We start from the raw sequence: 21,548 nt of genomic DNA, 5'->3' as shown, positions 1-21,548 counted from the left end.
CATGCTGAAAGACATGTGGAGCACGAGGTGCCGCCGCGCATGCGTCCGGAACCATGCGGAGCGACACACGGACTGCCACCAACCTGAAGCTGATTGGTTACTGTCTCTTATAAATACCCCACGACCCCATATCATTTATTCACATACAGACCTGTCCAAACCAAGTTAAAACCAGGAGAGAAAGGTAGAAAAAGAAACCAAGAGTTTCCGAGCTATTTCCAGAGTTTTAGAGAGTTTTCGTGGTCAGTTCTCTACTGATTTCGAGTCAGCGCCTAGGGAAGGTTCTGTCCAAATGAATTCGTCCAGGCCAGTCAGTTCCTTTTATGATCATGTGGAGGTACTGTCCAGAGTTAGTTCAGTTCCACGGGTTCAGATCAGTCGAAGTTCTGCTTGATACTCCGCCGAGAAGTTCGAAGAACTGTCCAGAAGCTAAAGGAAGGACTGTCCGAGTCCAGATCCGTCCATCCAGACCTGTTAGTGTCTACATGGTGAAGCCGAGGTTCTGTCCAAGGCGAGATCAGTTCAGTCCAGTCCAGTCAAGTCATCCCTTGGGTTTTGGCCAAGTCTCTTCCGATCAACCAGCTGCTTATCGGCAAAGAACACTGTGAGTTATAATCAATTGATTGCTGAGTTGTTTTCATGCAGGATCCCGTTACTTGGAAGTTGGATCATGGCAGGCAGCCGTGTCTAACTGAGTAACGGTTTAACTAGTAAATAATTGAGGTTATGTTGATTGAGTTGATGGCATGCTTGTTATTGCTTGAGAACCATAGTAGCATGCTAATGGTTAGGTTGATTGTTTCGTATTCTCTGTTCCTTGTTTTGTATAACTTCTTGTTCTTGTCTGATGTTTGCTTCGAACCAAGCATGGCATTCTGATTCAGCATGTCGGATAGTTTTCAAAGGGTCTCTGTCTATTACTCTGAATAATTTATCATTTTTCGCTTTCCAAATGTACCACATGATCCAAGGGTATAGATCTTTATCTAGTTCAGGGTCTTCTATATCGTTCTTCCTCCAAAATAGATAATCTATATTTGTAAAGTGGCTTGCGTTACCATTTTATATTTAATACATCTTATTTTTTTGGTCAGGAAATATTTTGATCTTTATATTATTTCACTGTAATTCTCCCTCGACTTGTGTCCGCTACAAACCTAAAGTTTTAAGAGGTTGATTGTTTGTGGTTTTTGTTTTAGTTTTTGGCATTTGTTTTTGCAAAAACTATTTTTCATCCAATCAAATTTTAGTTTTTAGTTTTTGTTTTTCATTTGATTTGCCAATCAAGATATCTAAGAAATAGATTTCCTAAAATTTAGGGAAACTTGTTTTTAGAAAGTTTAACCAATTTATGAAGAAAAACCAAAAACCAACTTTTGTGAGTTTTTAAAAGGAAAAACGAATTTTGATTTTTTTTGGTAGAAACTAAAACATTTAATTAGTTAATAATTAATAAATAACATGTTCATAAAGATAAATAATAATACAGTATTTTGGTACATTAGCTATAATTTAAAAATAATGTGATAAATTTGTGTTTCATATTTGTAAAATAAATTTATATATTTTATAAATAATATTAATTAATTTTAAAACTTGGTTATTAATTTTTATATATAAAATAATTGAATAATTTTAATAATTACTAGTCACATTAAAATAACCAAAATTATAAAAACATAATTTGTTTTATTAATACAATATATTGTATTAGTCATGAAAAATAAAAATAGCCATTCAATTTTAAGAAAATATAAATAATTTATATGACAAAATTTATAATTAGTTTCAAAATTTTAAGTATTTTTATTTTTGTATAATTTATAATATTTATATAAGAAAAACTATAGCTATTTAATTTTTAAAATTAAAAATAATTTATATAAGAAAAATTTCTAAGTAATTTCAAACATTTAAATATTTTTTATTTTTTTGGAATTTATATAAATTTTATGATAAATATTTTATTACTATATATTTTTATAATAGTATAATAATTAAAATATTTTATTGTATTTTATTTTAAAATAATTATCAAAATATTTTGATAATTTTAATTGTAAATCTAAATATTTATCTATATTTTATTGTATTATTTTAAAGTAATGTATTACTTAATTTTTGAAAAAAAAATATAGCAAAACCAAAAACCAAAATCAAAATCTAAAAACTAAAAACCAAAAAACAAAAGCTGAAAATCAAAAACCAAAATATAAAAACCAAAACAAAAATCTAAAAACCAAAAACTAAAACTAATAATTACCCAAACAAGTCAGCTGAGTTTTCCAATTTATCTGCTTCTCTCTTCCTTCTTTAACTACAGATGGCTAAGAAGAAACTCAACCCTTTAGAGGACCCACCAAAGTCATCTTCAAGCGACGATGAAGTGGAGACTCTATCTGGAGAGGAAGAAGAAGAAGAAGAAGAAGCTGAAGAACAGATATCCGACGATTCTTCATCTGAGGAAGAAGACGATCTCATGGATCCCGTCATCATTCCACCTGCAAGGAAACCAAAAAGCCCAGCAAGACACGCCGTTGCTTCTGGATCTAAGAAGCTCACCGCCGTAACCGTCGCAAGTCCTTCGAAACCTGGATCTAAGCGTTCGAGTGAAGAGATCTCCCCAAAGAAGGTGCATGCAAAACGGTCCAAGAAGGAGGATAGCAAGAAACCTCTGTTTCAGAGACTGTGGAGCGAAGAAGATGAGATCTATCTGCTACAAGGTATGATCGATTTCAATTCAGAGACAGGGAAGAGTCCGTACGAAGATATGGATGGGTTTTATGAATTCATCAAGAAATCGATTAGCTTTGAGGCTAGTAAGTACCAAACTGTTGAGAAGATTAGGTCTTTGAGGAAGAAGTATGTGAAGAAAGTGCGGAGAGGTGTAGAATCTTTGCCCAAGGCTCATGATATGGAATGTTTTAAGTTGTCCAAGTATATTTGGGGATCTAATGGAATGGCTCTCAAGTCTAATTTGAAGAAGAAGATAGACTCTGTCAAACCTCATGGTAAAGAGGTTGAGAAAGACGTTGAATCATATGGGTCGCTAAAGAAGAAGCTGGACTTTTTGGAAGCTAATGGTGAAAATGTACAAGGGGATGATGATGAGAAGGAAGAAGAAGATTGAGAGGTCTTGGTAAGAAGGTGGAAGTAGACAAAGAAGTGTTGGTTAATGGAGATTCGAAGTCTGTTGGTGTGATGAGTGCTTCCGACTGGTTTGAAGACTCGTTTCTTGTTGGATCCATTGCGAGTTTAGGTGTGGGTGAACGGTTTGTGAAACAGAAATGGAGCATGGTGGCTGTGGAGACTAAGAAGAAAATGGAAGAGAAGTGGAAGCTGTTGCAGGCCAAAGAAATGGAACTTGTGTTGCAGAAGACTGACTTTATGCGTGAGGTTGGCTCTGTTATTGCTGAAGCATCTTAAGAAGGCACAATTATGTAGTTTTATCGGTCTAAGTTGGAGATGCAATGTCTCTTTTGTTATCTAATTATGAAGTTTCTATTGTGAAACTTAAGATTTAGAACTGTAAGTTTCTGTATATTATTAATGAATAAGTGTTTCCTTTATATAGGGATTACAAGAGAGATAAATGGAAATACAATAATAGGAAAGATTACAAATCAAAAACATAAACAAATTAGGAAATAGACAAGTTGTAACCGCCTCTCTCTCCTCTCCAAGTCTCGCGGCCGCCTCTCTCTCTCTAGGGTTGGGCCGTCTCTCTCTCTAAGTGTATGAGCCGGTTATGGACCGGGCCGGTTATGGACATCCACCAATTGATTTATAACACTTCCCCTTGGATGCCATAACCATACATGGATTGTAATACGCTTAATGTTGCTTCATTAAAACCTTATCAGGAAAACCCAGTGGGGCAAAACCATGATAAAGGAAAAAGAGTACAACACGTAATACTCCCCCTGATGTGAACCTCAGTGGAGGTCCTTCAGCCTACGCATCCTAATCTGATGCTTGAGCTTCCTGAACGTGCAGGTAGGAAGTGCCTTGCTGAATAGGTCAGCTGAATTGTCGCTGGATAGTACTTGGACGACCTGGACCTCACCGGCTTTCTGAAGCTCGTGAGTAAAGAAGAACTTAGGCAATATGTGCTTCGTCCTATCACCTTTTATGTAACCGTCCTTGAGCTGAGCAATGCACGCAGCATTGTCCTCATACATCACAGTTGGCTTTTTGTACTCTGCCATCCCGCAATCAGCTCGGACGTGTTGGGTCATCGACCTCAACCAAACACACTCGCGGCTGGCCTCATGTACGGCCAAGATTTCCGAGTGATTAGATGAAGTGGCCACGATGGTTTGTTTCATGGAACGCTATGATATGGCCATACCTCCATGTGTAAAGACATATCCTGTCTGTGATCGAGCTTGATGTGGATCTGATAAATAACCAGCATCAGCAAAGCCAATTAAACCATCTTTGTGATGGTTAGTATAATATAGACAAAAGTCTTTCGTTCCTTGCAGATAACGAAGAACATGTTTGATCCCATTCCAATGCCTCTGGGTCGGACATGAGCTAAACCTAGATAGTAGTTTCACGGCAAAGCTTATATCAGGCCGTGTGTGAGTTGCCAAGTACATTAAAGCTCCTATGGCACTGAGATATGGCATTTCGGGACCTAAGTCATCTTCATCGTCCATCTTGGGATGGAATGGGTCAGTGTCCAGGCCGAGATACCTCACGACCATGGGACTGGTCAGAGAATGGCAATCGGCCATATTGAATCTCTTGAGTACCTTTTCAGTGTATGCCATCTGATGCACAAGGATCCCATCATTTATGTACTCAAGTTATAATCCCAAACATAATTTTGTTTTCCCGAGATCTTTCATCTCAATTTCTTTCTTAAGGTATTCAACCGCTTGGGAAATTGTATCCAGAGGTTCCTAGGATATTCAGATCATATATTTCGATGATTATCAATATTGTTCTCGAGAACTTGCTGTACATTCAGCCTCTAGTACTTTCATTATCCAGTGGACCATATAAATATGCAGTCACTACATCAGTTTGCTGCAAGTTTAATTTTCTCTCTTATATAGCCAGAGAAATCTTAAAAATAATTGCATCCACCACGTGGGAGTATATCTCCTCATAATCTATTACTAGTCTTTGTGAGAATCCTTGTGTAACATTAGCTTTATATCTCACGATTTCTATTCCTCACAAGACCCATTTATATCCAGTGGTTTTAACATCATATGGCGTCTTAATCATATGGCCAAATACGCCTTTCTTCTTTAAACTATTTAACCCCATGTTTTCATTCAATCTGTTCTACGAGTGCGCATTCTTATATTGACGTGGGTTCATGATCCTCGCTTATATTCATAAATTCAAGTGCTACATTGTATCATCTTATGTCGACATTCCTTATTGTGTTCCATTATGTTCCACACATGATATAATCGATTGAGATTCATTATTATCAGGACCTTTAATACTTTGCAGCTTGGCATCCCAAGCTACACTGTTTGGTACCTGTACCTTAGAGCCGGCCGGCCTTATCTCTATTTCTGGTATGGTTTTCTTGACCTCGGATTTGTTTTATCATTCTATGCACTTTTCTCTTTTGTTTCCGAGGATTCTTATCTTTTGGAACTTATTGGTCTATCTTATATAGACTCTGTAGCAACTTGACTGTGGCTCTCTTGGACATCAATTTAGTTGGTGCTTTACAAGCTGGTTTATATATGACTTAATCATTCTTTTTCGGGTCAGCAAATGTGTCTGGCATTTGATTAGCTACCTTTGTAAATGTATAATCTTTGGACGTCTATTTCACATTCTTTAGTCCGAGGATCTTGCCAAGACAATGATGGTCGATGCCATTCTGTTTCTCTTACCAACTTATTATTTTCTCCCCCTAATGTTGGATAGTCGGATCCATTAAACTTTGCAATCCGTGTTCTTGGCCACTAAATAGATCACCCATATTTGGCTCAAGGTACTTCATTATTTGTGGGAGATTCATATCCAACATATATCCCCATCCTCATCCTCTTCTAAGGATCCATCTTAGATGGCACATATATTTGTGGTGGCTTATCCAAATATCTCAAGATGTTATATGTCTGGCTCATAACCCGTAATAAATTTGAGATGAGAATATCTATGCTCACTTAATGGTCTGATGCTTATTAGTTAAGATGCATGTAAATTCGTGTGTCCCCAAGCCTTGGACTGAGAGTTTGGACCTATGGGTAATGGCCAATACAGATTTATAAAAGGATTCAGCCAAGCTATATATAGTATGGACATGTGCGGATTTGTCCTCACTGCCCCCTCATGGACATACTATAATGTTTAAGTGCTTTGGGACATCATGGCCTAATGAGTTTCCCTTGTGTTCATGCTACACACGTGAGATTCTATGGGATAACTCTTTGTGCCCTTTCCAATATCAATTTCGCATCATGTTTTGGACAAGGATGGCCAATCCGGTCATACCATAAAGTGTATAATTTCGTGGGTAAACAATTCTGGTTACCATGACTATTGCCTCTATCATACTGATCTTGGCATAGTCTCGATCAATAGAGAATGCATGTATAGTTTTTTTCTTAGGACTCATTATGGCCTTGGGCGATTTTATACATATATCTGAAGGAACTCTTTGTTTCCTTCGCCCATTGTTTCAATATGGAAACCATTCATTCTTATATCTCTATATAATCTCAATGGATTTTTCTGGGTGAATATAAAACATCTAAATGCTTGCCCTTATACATATCTGGCCATGGCCCTTAATGTGTACCATACCCGCAAATCATATTGGCATTTTCAAAAATCATTCATTCCTTTTATTAAGTTTTAATAAAACAAGTTCATAGAAATGAAAAACATAGAAATGAAAAATATCATAACAAAGAACATATAATTTAGATTATAAATGTCGAAATCAATCTTCAGTTTTTTTTTTCGACAATCTGAAGTTTCATAATCCATAAGATCGTCCTTCTCATGATTGAAGTTGTTTTCATCATCTTGGTAAGTCATATGGGCTTCAGGATTCTTTCCTTTAAAGCTCTCTTGATAGAGGTCAACTAGATGCTTGGGAGTCCTACAAGTCTTAGCCCAATGATTGCTCATTCCACATCTATGGCACACGTATTTTTCTGATTTAGTCAAGTGTTGGGGTTTGAAAGAAGATCCACGGCCACGACCATGGCCTCGTCCAAATGAGCCACGGTCCCGTCCATGGTCTCGACCATTTTCTCGCCCGCGGCCAAAGGATCTTCGACCGCGGCCACGTCCGTTCGATTTGTCTCGACCAAGGGCTTGTTGGCCTCTTCCTTGGACGTGGATGGACTCTTTATTGTCCTCTGTAGTGTGTGCATCAGGTAGTGTAGCTGATCCAAGTGGTCTCATCTGACTGTTTCTCATTAGTAATTCATTGTTCTGCTCAGCGAGCAAGAGACAAGAAATAAGATTAGCATAGGTTTTGAAACCTTTCTCTCGGTACTGTTGTTGTAACAGCACATTGCTTGCATGGAAAGTGGAAAAGGTTTTCTTAAGTATATCCTGTTCTGTAATACTTTCACCACACAGTTTCATTTTAGAAACAATTTTAAACAGTGCAGAGTTATATTCGTCCACAGACTTATAGTCTTGGATCCTTAGATTCGTCCAATCAAACCGAACTTTTGGTAAGATCACCGTTCTCTGGTGATCATATCTCGATTTCAATTCATTCCAAAGATCTAGTGGATTCTCAATGGTTATGTATTGATCCTTGAGTCTCTCAGCTAGATGATGACGAATGATCAAGATGGCTCTGTAACGATCCTTTTCATTGGCATTATTGTTCTCGGTGATACACTTCCCGAGTTCCTTGGACTTCAGGATGATCTTAGCATCGAGCGCCCACTGAAGATAATTGTCTCCAGATAGATTTAGGGCAGCGAAATCAAGGTTGTTGATTTTCGACATCTGAAGTTATAGATTAATATTTTTAGATCTTTTAGGAATTGTTTTTAATGTTTAAACGATTAGGGTTTTATGTTCAAACAATCAAACAAGCCTTCACAGCCAAGATCTATGCCTCACGGCAAATGAGCAAGCCGCAAGGCCATGGATGTAAACTAGTTAGTTTTTATGCATTTAGTTTGTCGTGTAATTGCAATCCTAACATGGTTTGTTTCTATCAGTTCATGATGCAATCAAAACAAGCAAACCTATCAGCCAAGCAAAGATCAAACCACACGGCTATTTGATTCAATTCAACACCATTCCTAGAATAAGTTCTAAGTGTAATTGCAATCAATCAATGTGATTAAGTTATGGTATGAATGCAACAAGGCCACACGGCCACGAGTATGTTCAAGTCTAGAACAGTTTAACCTAATATGTAGTTTCAGATTTCGATTTTAAAATAATTTATACTAGGTCATTAGGGTTTTAGTTTAAACAAGCCAAACAATCAGATTCGAGTTTGAACAATCCTAACAATAGTTCTAGGTGATAAAATCAACCAATCAATGTTCAATTTCAAACAATCAAAATCGATTTTCAGAACTATGGTTTCGATTTTATTAACAAGCAATTTCAATTTCAGGATGATCAAATTCAATCTCAATCAATCAATCAATCAGTTTAATTAATCAATAGTTTTCGAATTAGGGTTTAGGGATTTCGAAAATTTGATCTTAGATCAAAGGGATTTGATTTGAGATTCAAAACCTTTAATGTTCTGATTTTAATTGATCAATGGATCAATCTCGATTTTTTAGGGTTTGGGGATCGAACTTATAGAGCTTCGATTTACTCGCTTAGGGATTGATCTATTATCTTATGGCTTTCATCTTAGGAGGTGTTATTGGTTTATATATTTTGATTGATTTAGAAATTCATATAGTATTTAGGGGGTGTTATTGGTTTGTATATTTGAATGGATTTAGAAGTTCAAATCAAATCTACTGTTATTGGTTCTATTATTTTAAAATCAGATTTCAAATGTGTTGTTATTGGTTCTATGATTTTGAAATAGATTTTAGAATCATGTGTTATTCAATAGTATAGATTTGTTTAAAGATTTGATTTGGATTTGGATTTGAGTGAATTTATAAGTTTTTTTTAGAAGTAAAATACAAAGGAACAAATATTGTGTTGAGCCTTGTTATTTTGATTGGATTTGTATTATTGGTAATTCCTTAATACTTTTTGTGTCCTAATAAACTTCGGTTGACAAACATACTACTTCAATATTTTAGGAACCATCCTCACTAGAGGCTCACAGTTTTGTGACTTTCTCCGCCGGAGGTTTCGTTAACGGAGTGGAGAAGTCAAGGCTTATTGGCCGGAGTGCTTAACTTCTCGCTGCACCCAAGTGAAATTCGAATGTAAAGCGGCTTTAATTTTTTTAAATACTTTTGCATCACCACGAACTGTGTATACGGAAACGACGTACTCAATGCTGATTTGCTTCTTCGTGGTGGATCTAGATGAAGAAGAAGATAAAAAGTTTTTCGAGCTGTTGTCTCTTGTGAAGATTGGAGAGAGACATTATTGGCACTTCTTCCATTTTTAAATTGACATTAACCTTACTCTTCTGTTGAGAATGAGATTCTTCGCAAGTGAAATGGTGGTTGCGACAAAAGAGAAGACGGTGGAGTTTGATTGTCAAAGTCTCCAGATTACACTGAATTTCAAAAGAGTTGCAAACGAAGTGTCTTTCATACGAACATACTGAATTTAGTTATCATATCACTGTGATTCAAATAAAAGAAGTACATGAGCAATCATAAATCAAGAAGTAACACCATCATATGAAACAAGAAAATTGGATTTCATCAAACTTAGTCATGCTTGTTTTGATAGGTTCTTAAAGCTTTTAGGTCAAATTTAAATATTATCAAACATGAACCCAGAATTTCTTGGACAACAAAAAACTTCAGAAGAAGACATAAATTTATCCGTTGCATTACGATGAATTAGATGCATGCCGTACGTATTTTCTGTCAAATTATATGTTTGAAGAAACGGTAATGAGAACTTCAACTCCAAATACATTTTTGATTCTGAAATCTATATCATTAATTTTGAAATCTATCTGTTCAATTGTAAAATAAGTGGATTTGTCAAAAATTTCAAAATCCAAATAGAATTTATAAATCCATCAAAATGGTAGAACCAATAACCCTCACTTATAAATCCAAGTAAAATATGCAAATCCGGAAGTTTTCCCTCGGATTTGAGTCTATTTTTCACTAAAAAATCCTAACAAATCCATTCAAATCCATTATAAAATCAAATATATTAGTAAATCCATACGATTGAATAACACTTCATTTGATACAGAATTTATGAATCATTAAACCAATAACACATGATTTTATAATACAGATTTGAAAATCATAGAACCAATAACACTAGATTTAGTTCGGATTTTCAAATCCATTAAAATACAACAACCAATAACCCCTACTTAGAGATTATATTTTAGGGTTTCATTCTTTACAATCAACCAAATTCGATTCATTATGTTCTTAGAATTCGAAATACTTTTAGTTTAGTTGTTTGTAGAAACCGGACCACCAAGAATGAACCTCGAGCTTAGACACGATCGGGATGCGAGCTGGCTGGAACGCGAGCTGGACACGAGCTGGAACAGAGTCGCGAACGGATTAGGGTTCGTCGGTATCGTCGGGTTCGGATTAGGGTTCCAAAGCAAATCGGCGCGCACTGTATCTGTGCGTGAGGACGCGTCGGTGGTCAGATCGACAAGCGGTTTACACTGACTGATTCGTCTCGGCCAGGGCTTCGATTTGATATCTTGATCGTCTTCTGGGTCCTCACGGTTTGGGAGAACGGCCTCTTCGAAGTTCCGAGGCAGATTCCTTTTCATTTAGGGTTTTAGGGTTTTAGCGATTTGGTTTTAGGCTCAGGGTGTTAGAGGCTATCGTGCTGATAACGTGTTGTGAAACTTAGGATTTAGAACTGTAAGTTTCTGTATATTATTAATGAATAAGTGTTCCCTTTCTATAGGGGTTATAAGAGAGATAAATGAAAATACAATAATAGGAAAGATTACAAATCATAAACGTAAACAAATTAGGAAATAGGCAAGTTGTAGCCGTCTCTCTCTCCTCTCCAAGTCTCGCGGCCGCCTCTCTCTCTCTAGGGTTGGGCCGTCTCTCTCTCTAAGTGTATGGGCCGGTTATGGACCGGGCTGGTTATGGACATCAACCAATTGATTTATAACAGTTTCGTTATTTTCCTACCTAACTTTCTGGTTTTCTGTTGTATCTTGTAAACTCTACGGATGTAATTAAAAATTCTGCCAAGTCAGGCAATTAGCTATAAGAGCATGGTTATCGCCATATCTTAAGCCCATTTCTTAGCTATTATGGGTCGAAATAAAAATGAAAAATACTGAAAACGTTTGCAAACGGGCCATCTCATTTCTTAGTTAAGAAGTTCTCGGGCTCGTCCTTCTGGGGCAGGTGTCACATGTTTGTTCGGTCTAGGGTTTGTGTACGGGAAAGGAGTGTCTCTCTCTTTCGTTCTTCTCATTTCTTCTTCTCTCGAACTCTCTCGACGCCGACTAGGTGGTAAAATCGAAATCCCAATCGTTCTTCTCATTTCTTCTTCCGTCATCCCAAAAGTTCGCCGGCGATTTCATGCCCAAATCCAAAACCTCTGGTTGATTGCTTTTTTGCATTTTGAATGTTTTTTTTTCAACCTCGTAATTTTTTTTTTCAATTTTGTAATTTTTTTCAACTTTGTAGTTTTCTTATGTTTTCTATTTTAATGTTATATGTTTTATTTTAAACACAAATAACTTACTAAAAAAAATTAAATTTTCTATTTAACTAAGAACCAACAAAAGTATCTACCAATAATCTCCACTTTTACGCAAGTATCTTAACTTCATCTCTTAATCTACATATATTAATAAACTATCCTAAGGAACTTCATCTTGGTCCTAGCAATAAGGATGCCCTAATATTATTGTCTTTGCAGTTTCCACGCTTTATTTTAAACCCTTAAGCTCCATTAAGTTCCCAACGTCTGGCTAATTGACTCTATTGAAAATCCTTTAGCCAACTTTATCTATCATCCTCTCTTGTTGAGTTTCCATCGACTGACTCTCTGGACCTGGATTTGGGATAAATATAAAACACTGGACGGAAAACCATTTCAAGAAACAGTAACCTACATTAATAAATTCAGCGGAGACTAGTTGTACTAAAAAAGCAACGAGTAGCGAGAGCGTTGAAGTAGTGCCTTACACAAGAAAATAATGTGTTACACACTTCAAGATCTAAAGTGCTAAATCATATCCAAGCCAGTTTGCAAACACACCTTTTCTCATATCGATCACTATCTATATTAGGCAGATGTACAATGAGACAAATATTAGCCTCTTTTGTGTCAAGATGCATTAACCTATTTGTGGCAAGAATTAAAAACATGATTCGGGAATCATACTTGATCATACAAGGCGAAAGCAATCACTAATTCATAAACATTTAAAAAAAAAATCATAAACAAGATCGCAACCTTGATCATACTCGGGAATCTAGACCTCTCCTTCACCCATCGCCTCGTCCAAACTCGGGGCCGCACCATCTCCGCCTTCCCCAACCAGAGGGTCTTGCCCCTCAGGGACTTCCGAGGATGTCGGGAGGATGCGCTCGGATTTCAGGTCAGCCAGGATGAGTTCAAAACTCCAGTCCACGGCCTCCAGATCCTCCTTGCAGGCAGACAACCTGGCCTCCTCGGCCTGGAAAGATGAAGGGGTCTCACCTTTGAACTCCTGAACCACGGCCATCCCACCATCAATGCTCGACAGGACCAAATCCCTACTGCAAACACACTCAAGGGAGCTTAGAAAGTCTGCGATCCTCGTCAAACGGGCCTGAAACTCAACGCTTAAAGCACCTCTGGACTCCTCGACTCCGCGGTTCGTTGATTCTTCGCCATCCTCAATCTGGCGTTGAAGTCGACGTACCTCCGAAGACTTGGTCTTCATGGCCTTCTTCTCTTTAATCAAATAACTCGCCGTCTTCCCAAGGTCCCTCTCGAGCTCGCCAGTCTGAACCTCGAGCTTGGACACCTTTGCGGAATGAGAATCCTCGACCATTTTCATCATAGCTTCGAGCTCGAACAATTTGCCCTGCGTCTCCGTAAGCTCTCTCGCAAGACGACTGGCCTCAGAACTGCAATTGTTTATCATCCCGTCGATCAACGATACAAACTGCAAGATGAAGCCACAATTAGAGATGCGAAGCAAAATGGGGGTGGGCAAAATCCAATACGTCGAGAATAAAACACCAAAAAAAAAATAAAAGGACAAACCTTTCCACGAAGTCCCGACGCCAGACTCAACCCCTCTGGATGCGAAGGCTCCCCATCATTGCCCTTCGTACACCTCCTCTTCCGACTCCTCACTGGAACAGCCGGAGTAGCACTGGGAGCACGCAACGCTAGGACGATTTCCTTTTTGGTTGGAGGTGGAGGCATCGATTCAGTGACCTTCTTCTTATCATCAACAAAGATCGGAGTTGTAGATGAACCAGAAGGTTGGGCCGAGGCATCCAAAACACACAAAATGCCTGTCCCGGACTGTTCCCCCGCATCTTGCGGATCCTGAACCATAGGATCGACGGCTGGAGTGACAACCGGAGCAGAAGAAGACGGAGGCTCGGTGTGGGAACCAAAATTCGCACTGTCGATTTCCGTTTAAATAAGGAAACTAGGAAAACCCTAATTTCCAAGAGGACCCGGATATCTGCTAATTACCACACGTCAAGCAATCAGAACACGAGAATAACAACGATAAGAATAAGAAATAAAAAAAGAGAGCAAAGTAGATCTTATTCCGAATCTGCGTATGAGCGTTTACAACAAGGTATAAGCCTGGGCTCGAGAGCTGTCGGCGAGATTCCTAGTTCTAGCAACCCTAAGACGGCTAAACCTAATTGAGTCGCATCTCGAAATAACAAAAACGGAAAATTGCCTAAATTGCTCTAAGTGCTAAGTTTGCTCTAAAAATCCTCCCCGATGCTCCTCGCCTAGGACTCCTTATATACTAGCTCCAAGGTCGGTTTACACTTTTACTCTTCTGCCCTTAAGCCGTTATAGCATTAAAATGGAGATATTCCATTTTCCCGATCTTCCAATTATCTTCAAAACTTCCGTATTTATCCGCGGAAACTTGACATTTATCCTTCCTTGTGGACCAAGCGTAAACCGTGCTGCGGTTTACGGGCTTTTGGTTAAGAAATCGTTGGATGGGCCTCGAGTCGTGTTTTAGATCCCTTTGGGCTGTCTTCCGACTCGACACGTTTACTACGAATTCTTTTCAATAAAGAACAAACTTTCCGCGGTTTCTAATCCGCGAAGTTTGATTGAAGGATTTGAGTAGCGGAAAACATGGACTGAGCTTGCTACGGTCTTCGGGAGATAGCATTCGAAGGTTTGACGAGAATGCATGGATTGATGTCGTATCGATGTTCGGAAGGGTTCGATCGCTACACAGCGACTGAACTTTGGCTTGAGCCCGATTGCTACGTAGCGACCGAGCCTTGGCTCGAGCTCGGTCGCTACGTAGCGATCGAGCGGGACGAGCGCTAGGTCGCTACCTAGCGACCGAGCGGGATGGACGTTCGGTCGCTGTGTAACGACCTGTTTCGAGCTTTCGTCAGACATCTCGATTCTTTCTTCCGTAAAGCTTTTTCGTAAGGAAGAATCTATTTCGAAAAGTACTCTTCGGAGAAATTCTTATTTTCTTCCTCGGACGTTTTGAATGTTAAATTTGTCGTAACCGTTTTTGACCCCAACAGTTAGCCCCCCAGCCCATTAGAGTTGTGACCCTAGCGGGCGGATAGATGACTTTGACAAGGTTAAGTGTATTGGACGAAATTCACATTTTAAACTCCGCGGAAAAAAGTTGTCGAGACGATATTCCGAATCCATACTTCTATAAGTAGTGAGCTCTTGTCATTCATTTTATTCACACCTTCCCTTCTTCATTCCTTCAAACTCATTCAAAAATTAAAAAAACTCTCTAGTTTCATAACTTTCCTTTCAACATGTCTTCCTCCCAAGATGATAAGAAGGATTCCGACGTGGAGATGGGCGAGGCCACTTCTCCGGCGGAAGCGCCGGCTTGTGTTGCCGGTCATCTTTCTTTCCAAGAGGAACTAGTTCGTCGTCAAGCCGAGAAAGAACTAGCTCAAGCTGGCGCTGAGTTTCCGTCTTCTTCCGCGCAGGTCGTTGCCTCGTGTCATGGGACTGAAGTCATGGATCTTCTCCCGCAAGCCCTACCTGCAGGATCTTCCACGACTCCGATCCTCATCGAGGACAAGGAGAAGGCCGCTGACTCTATGCCTCCTCCTCCAGCCAGAAAAGACGTCGTTCTGGCATTGCGTGCTCCTAGAGCTGTCCTGGCTACTCAGCCTAAGAGTCGGAAGAGGAAACTTGCCAAGAGTGGTGACGGGGAGAATTCACAGCGAGGCGGATCGAGCCTAGCATCGGGACTTCGCGAAAAGGTTTATCTCTTGTTTGAATTCTCGATCGTCTTTTGTGCATTCTTTTCTCGGACTTAGTCCTAAGAATTTTCACCATTCGCAGTTCATATCGTTGATCGATGGGATGATCGGCGAATGTGGTTCTGAGACCAGTCGCCTTTCCGGGGAGTTGGTGGAGCTTCAGGGCAGATGGTCCGAAACCGAGGCCATGTTGACGGCTGTCAAGGACTCTCACTCTGCGAAAGTGTCGAAGCTCGAGGTTGCGATTGGAGAGCTTGAGAGGGACCTTGGGAAGACGACGAGTTCCTTACTTAAGGAAAAGAAGGCCAGGAAGGCCAAATCCTCGGAGGCGCGTCGACTCCAGCGTCAGATCGAGAGTGACACGGGACTAGCGCGCCGTGGGATCCAAGAGGCTACGGATGCCCTTCGCGCGGAGTTTCAAGCTCGCTTGGCGAAGATTTCTGCTTCCCTGGGTTCCCTCGAGTGTATCCGGAGCAGGGATCTAGCTTTAGCGACGATTGAGGGCGGGATGGCCGTGGTTCGGTCGTTCCAAAGTAAGACTCCCCCGACCTTGGAGGCCGAAGAGGCCCGACTGTCCGGCTGCAAGGGAGATATGGCGGCCGAGAATGGAGATTTCGGTCTCGTCCTGGCCGACCTGAAATCCGCGTGCTTCCTTCCGGCGTGTTCAGAAGACCCAGAGGGGAAAGACCCGATGGTCGGAGAAAACGGAGGTGGCGCGGCTCCAGGCTCGGATTAGGCAGCGGGTGAAGAGGGGGCGTAAGTTCAGAGGATGACTTGGGTTAGATCTCTTGCGAGAGATTTTTTTTTTTTTTTTTATTTTATGTTTCGGCCTTGAATGGCCTTATTTGTATTTCGGGACTGGCCGTGTGTGGCTTTGAATCTCTGCCGCTCTGCGGCTTTATTTTTATGGTAAGATAATCGGATAGCGCTTTGTATGAGTTTGCGAATAGTGGGGAGGAAGGTGATGAGTTGTCGTCTCATATCCTTCTTCGATTGTGAAATGTTTCATTCGAGACCTGTTTCGAGAGTTCTTCCGTGAGATGTGAACTCTGCAAGGGTGCTGAAGATGTCGAACATAAACATAGAGGCATGGTTTAAGAATCTCTTATCTTTCGATAACATGCCTTAGAGATGTTAGAGACCAGTGCGTTGGGTTTAGGGCAAGACCTAGGTTTACTCTCGGTTTAAGGATTGTGCGGTGACTAACCGGCTATCGTTTTTCCTGTCGCGATTTCTTCCTAATTTGTGTCGATGTAAAGTCCGCGATAGGTTCTCGGCTTATACGACTTGTTTGATACGAATCGAGCATCTCTCCGGAGACCGGAAGTGCTAGACCAAAATCTGGGATTTCTTTTATAGCGCTATTATCCTTGTGTCGGATGTAAGAGAGTCATCTTCGTGAGATGGCTATGTCTGTTTAGGACGTTTTGTGAGTTCGATGTGATCAGCATCGGACTTGGTGGCGTGTGCCGTTGTTTCGAATTTTTTACGCAAAATAGGTGCTAGTGTGTGCATATATATGTTTCTTTTGTGACGGAAGTTTCGTTCGTTCGAAAGAAATAAACTTTTGAGGCATCTTTTGCGACGTCTCGCGATGCCAAAGGTTGCTTCTCCTAAACAGTTGACTAATATCCGAAGACCTCGCACTGATTTTACAGGTGAAGAGGTTTTGATAAGTCGAAAACACCAAGAGCGTGGTAAGAAGTTTTTTCGATTTTGGGGAGTATACGAGTATACGTACCCACTCCCCCCTTTTTAATGAGGGGGGACAGCTGAATTTGCCTTTCGGCAAACTGCCTACGTACTCCTTGCAGAGATCAAGCCGTCTCGTAGTTCAGTGATTGCGGGTTGGTTCGTTTAGTGATAGTATTTTTTGAGATGCATCGCATTCCAGGTTCTAGGAATTTTTATGCCCTGCATGTTGGCTATTTCGTAAGAACCTGGTCGGACGACTTTTTCGATTTTATAGGGACCTTCCCAGTTTGCTCCGAGTTTTCCCGCGTTTCGTTCAGCGGTGTTTTGGAAAACTTTGCGAAGGACCAGATCCCCCTGATTGAGCCTATGATTTCGTACGTTGGAATTATAGTATTTTGCAGCGGCGTGCTGGTAGTTTTGAATTCAGATAAGCGCTCGATCCCGGCGCTTGTTAATGAGGTCGAGATCGTCCAAGAGCATAGCATTGTTGAGTTCCTCTCGTTCGAGTAATAACCTTCTTCAAACACCGGGAAATTCAACTTCCGCGGGAATCATGCATTCCGTGCCGTATACCAGAGCGAAGGGAGTTTCTCCCGTTGCTCGCCTTGGGGTGGTACGGTGAGACCTGAGGACTCCCTCGAGTTTGTCGGCCCATCTGCTGTTTTTGGCCTCTAAGCGTTTCTTCAGTCCGTCGAGAATGGCCTTGTTGATTGTTTCAGCCTGTCCGTTGCACTGCGGATATCTGGGAGTTCACTTGTTGAGTCGTATCTTCCATTTTTCGCAGAATGCTTCGAATCGGGTGGAGATGAATTGAGACCCGTTATCGGTTACGATCTCGTAAGGAACTCCATGCCTACAGATGATGTTTTTCCATACAAAATTCTCGACTTGGACGTCCTTTATACTTGCGTACGAGTCCGCCTCTACCCATTTTGAGAAAAAATCGGTAAGGACTAGAAGGAAACGCTTTTGCTTTGAATTATGCAGAGGTCCGACAATATCCATGGCCCAGCGGATAAAGGGGTAGGGCGATGTGATGGAGGAAAGAACTTCGGCCGGTTGTCGGATGGTTGGTGCATGCCTTTGGCATTTTTCGCATTTTCGTGCGAATTTTTCGCATTTTCGTGCGAATTTTTCGCAATCTCCGATCATTGTCGGCCGAAAGTATCCATGGCGTTTGATTTTCACGGCTAGTGATCTCCCGCCGGAATGGTTGCCTCAGGAGCCGGAATGTATTTCCTCCATTACTTTTCTCGCATTTTCTCCTTCCAGGCATGTCATGAGTGGTCCGGAGAATCTCCATTTGTAGATTTCGCCGTCCACTGTTACGTAGCGTGCGGCCTGTGTTCGGATCTTGCGAGCTGCCCATTTTTCGGCGGGTAGTTGCCCGTCGACGATGTAGTCTCGAATCGTCTGAAGCCATGGGTTATCACAGCCGTAATCAGATTGCTCTGATGGTGGTGGTATGATAATTTCTTCTTCGTCGTCTTGGCCTTTTATGAGATTGACGACGATTGGTGGTCCGATGCTCGGATGTTCAATGAATTCGACCGGAATTACGCTTTTGAGTCCTGGATCGGAACTTGATGCTAGGGCCGCGAGGGCGTCCGCCTGGACATTCTCGGAACGGGGGATCCGCGTAAGGGCAAAAGAGTCGAAGTCTTGAGCTAGACCTTGGACCAATTTGAGGTACGCGTCCATCCTTTCGTCTCTGGCTTCATACTCTCCGCTGAATTGACTGGCCACTAACTGGGAGTCGCAGTAAGCGTGGAGATTACTTATTTTTAATCCGTGAGCCAAACGTAGCCCTGCGATTAATGTCTCGTATTCGGCCTCGTTGTTCGAAGCATGGAATTCCAGCCTAAACGATTGTTCCAAGATCTCGCCCGTCGGAGAGGTGAGACGGATTCCGATACCCGATCCTTGCTTGGATGAGGATCCGTCGATGTGGAGGAGCCAGGTGGAATTTGGTTCCTCATTGGTTATTGTTCCCGTTGGAAGTTCGACCAGGAAGTCTGCGAGCACTTGTGATTTTGCGCTTGTCCTCGGTCGGTATTCGATGTCATACTCGCTCAACTCGACCGCCCACTTAGCCAATCGGCCTGATTGACTCGGGCTATGCAAAATTGTCCGTAAGGGAAAAGTCGTGAGGATGACAATCGTGTGGGATGGGAAATATGGTCTTAGTTTTCGAGCCGATGTTACGACCGCGCATGCCAATTTTTCCATCAACGGATACCTAGATTCGGCATCCAACAAGGTTTTGCTTATGTAGAAAATAGGTTTCTGCTCCCCGCGTTCTTCCCTGATCAGGACTCCGCTTACGGCCGTTGCCGATACAGCAATGTACAAGAATAAAGGTTCCCCTTCCACGGGTTTTGCGAGGACTGGAGGGGTAGCTAAATAGCGCTTCAACTGTTGGAAGGAGTTTTCGCACTCCTCCGACCTTTCAAATTTTTTATTTCTTCGCAGGACGTCGTAGAAGGGCAGGCACTTATCTGTTGATCGTGAAATAAATCGGTTGAGCCCTGCGATTCTGCCGGTCAGTCTTTGAACTTCCCGCTTATTCTTTGGTGAAGCCATCTTGATTAGTGCGTTGATCTGTTTTGGATTCGCTTCGATACCACGGTATGTGACCAAGTAGCCGAGGAATTCCCCTGATGCCACGGCAAATTTACATTTTGTCGGGTTGAGCTTCATGTTATGGGAATTTAATTTCGCAAAACACTCTTCGAGATGTGACACGTGATCTTTTGCTTTGAGGGATTTGACGAGCATGTCGTCGATATAAACCTCCATCGTTTTTCCGAGTTGTTTGGAGAACATTCGGTTTACGAGTCGTTGGTAAGTTGCACCGGCGTTTTTGAGGCCGAAGGGCATTACCTTATAGCAATAAGTTCCGCGATTGGTAATGAACGCAGTCTTCTCGCGATCGTCGGGATTCATCCTAATTTGATTATAACCTGAGAAGGCATCCATGAAGGATAAAAGTTTGTTGCCCGCTGTTGTCTCTACCAATCGATCGATATGTGGTAGAGGGAAGCTATCCTTTGGACATGCTTTGTTTAGGTCGGTAAAATCCACGCAAACTCGCCACTTCCCGTTTTTCTTTTTGACTACTACAGGGTTGGCGAGCCAGTCTGGGTATCTTACTTCTGTTATCGACCCAACTTTGAGCAATTTTTTGATCTCATCGTTTACTGCGGCAGCACGTTCGGGTCCTAGCTTCCGCCTTTTCTGCTTGATGGGTTTGAATGTTGGGTCGATATTCAACTCGTGACATGTTATGTTAATGTCGATCCCCGGCATATCTTCTGCAGCCCATGCGAATGTATTGAGGTTCTTTTTAAGACAGGCTATGAGTTCTGTTCTTAAAGGCTCGCGGAGATTGGCTCCAATCTCGACGCAGCGTTCTGGGAAGGCTTCGTCGAGACAGATCGTCACCACGGGTTCGCATGTTGGCTCGCGTTTTTCGTCTAGGGCTGCGATGCTGCGAGATTGCCAGAAGAGTTCCGCTGAATCTTGACCTCGTGTATCTTTGCTGGAGGTCTTTTTCTCCACTTTTCTAGGAGTGATCTCGAGGATTGGTCTTTTTCGTTTCAGTTCCGCGGCGAAGGAAACCTGTGAGACTCTCGGATTTCCCCATATTACCTCGACTCCGTTAGGGGTCGGGATCTTGAGGCAAAGATGGTACGTTGATGGGATTGCGCGCATGGCGTTTAGCCATGGCGTCCCCATGATAACGTTGTAAGATGCGGGATGGTCAACGACTAGAAGCTCTGTGACGTTCGTCACAGTTCCGGCTTTGACAGCTAGATTAATCGATCCATAGGCCATGGTTATTTCCCCCGAAAGTCCCAGCAGTGGGTTGCGGTATTTTGTGACTTCAGATTGATTGATCCCCATTTTTTTGAGCGTTTCTTTGAAGATGATATCGGCCGAACTACCGGTGTTGATAAGTACCCTAGCGACGTCGACATCTCGAATCGTCAACTCGATGACAAGGAGGTCGTTTCGAGGTTTGGCCCGATCGACCGTTGCTACCCCCTTGAATGAGATGACGTTCGCGCACGTCGAGTCTTGCATATCGTTTCTGATCGTTGAGTGGCTTTTGCGGGTTAGATTGATCCGTACCCCCCCCCCCCCCCTCCTTCTAGCGCCAAACTGTGGGAACCGAAATTCGCACTGTCGATTTCCGTTTAAACAAGGAAACTAGGAAAACCCTAATTTCCCAGAGGACCCGGATATCTGCTAATTACCACACGTCAAGCAATCAGAACACGAGAATAACAACGATAAGAATAAAAAATCGAAAAAGAGAGCAAAGTAGAT

The 21,548-nt window shown here is 41.5% G+C and overlaps 1 protein-coding gene and 1 pseudogene across 1 annotated transcript; one reads left to right on the top strand and one right to left on the bottom strand.

Annotated features, from left to right (window-relative positions):
- The first annotated feature begins 2,150 nt into the window (after positions 1-2,150).
- Positions 2,151-3,569, top strand: LOC106412603 (annotated as a pseudogene).
- An 8,978-nt stretch (positions 3,570-12,547) lies between these two features.
- Positions 12,548-21,341, bottom strand: LOC125591840. The gene is made up of 3 exons (XM_048766708.1): positions 19,358-21,341; positions 13,327-13,637; positions 12,548-13,225 (listed from the first exon to the last, which is right to left on the bottom strand). Exons 1-3 carry the CDS (start codon positions 21,300-21,302, stop codon positions 12,548-12,550), a joined length of 2,934 nt encoding a protein of 977 aa, XP_048622665.1. The 5' UTR covers positions 21,303-21,341.
- Between the last annotated feature and the right edge of the window lie 207 nt (positions 21,342-21,548).

Source organism: Brassica napus, chromosome C8 (assembly GCF_020379485.1).
Source record: "Brassica napus cultivar Da-Ae chromosome C8, Da-Ae, whole genome shotgun sequence".
NCBI classification, from domain to species: Eukaryota; Viridiplantae; Streptophyta; class Magnoliopsida; order Brassicales; family Brassicaceae; genus Brassica; species Brassica napus.
This window is presented reverse-complemented; position numbering and strand designations above follow the sequence as displayed.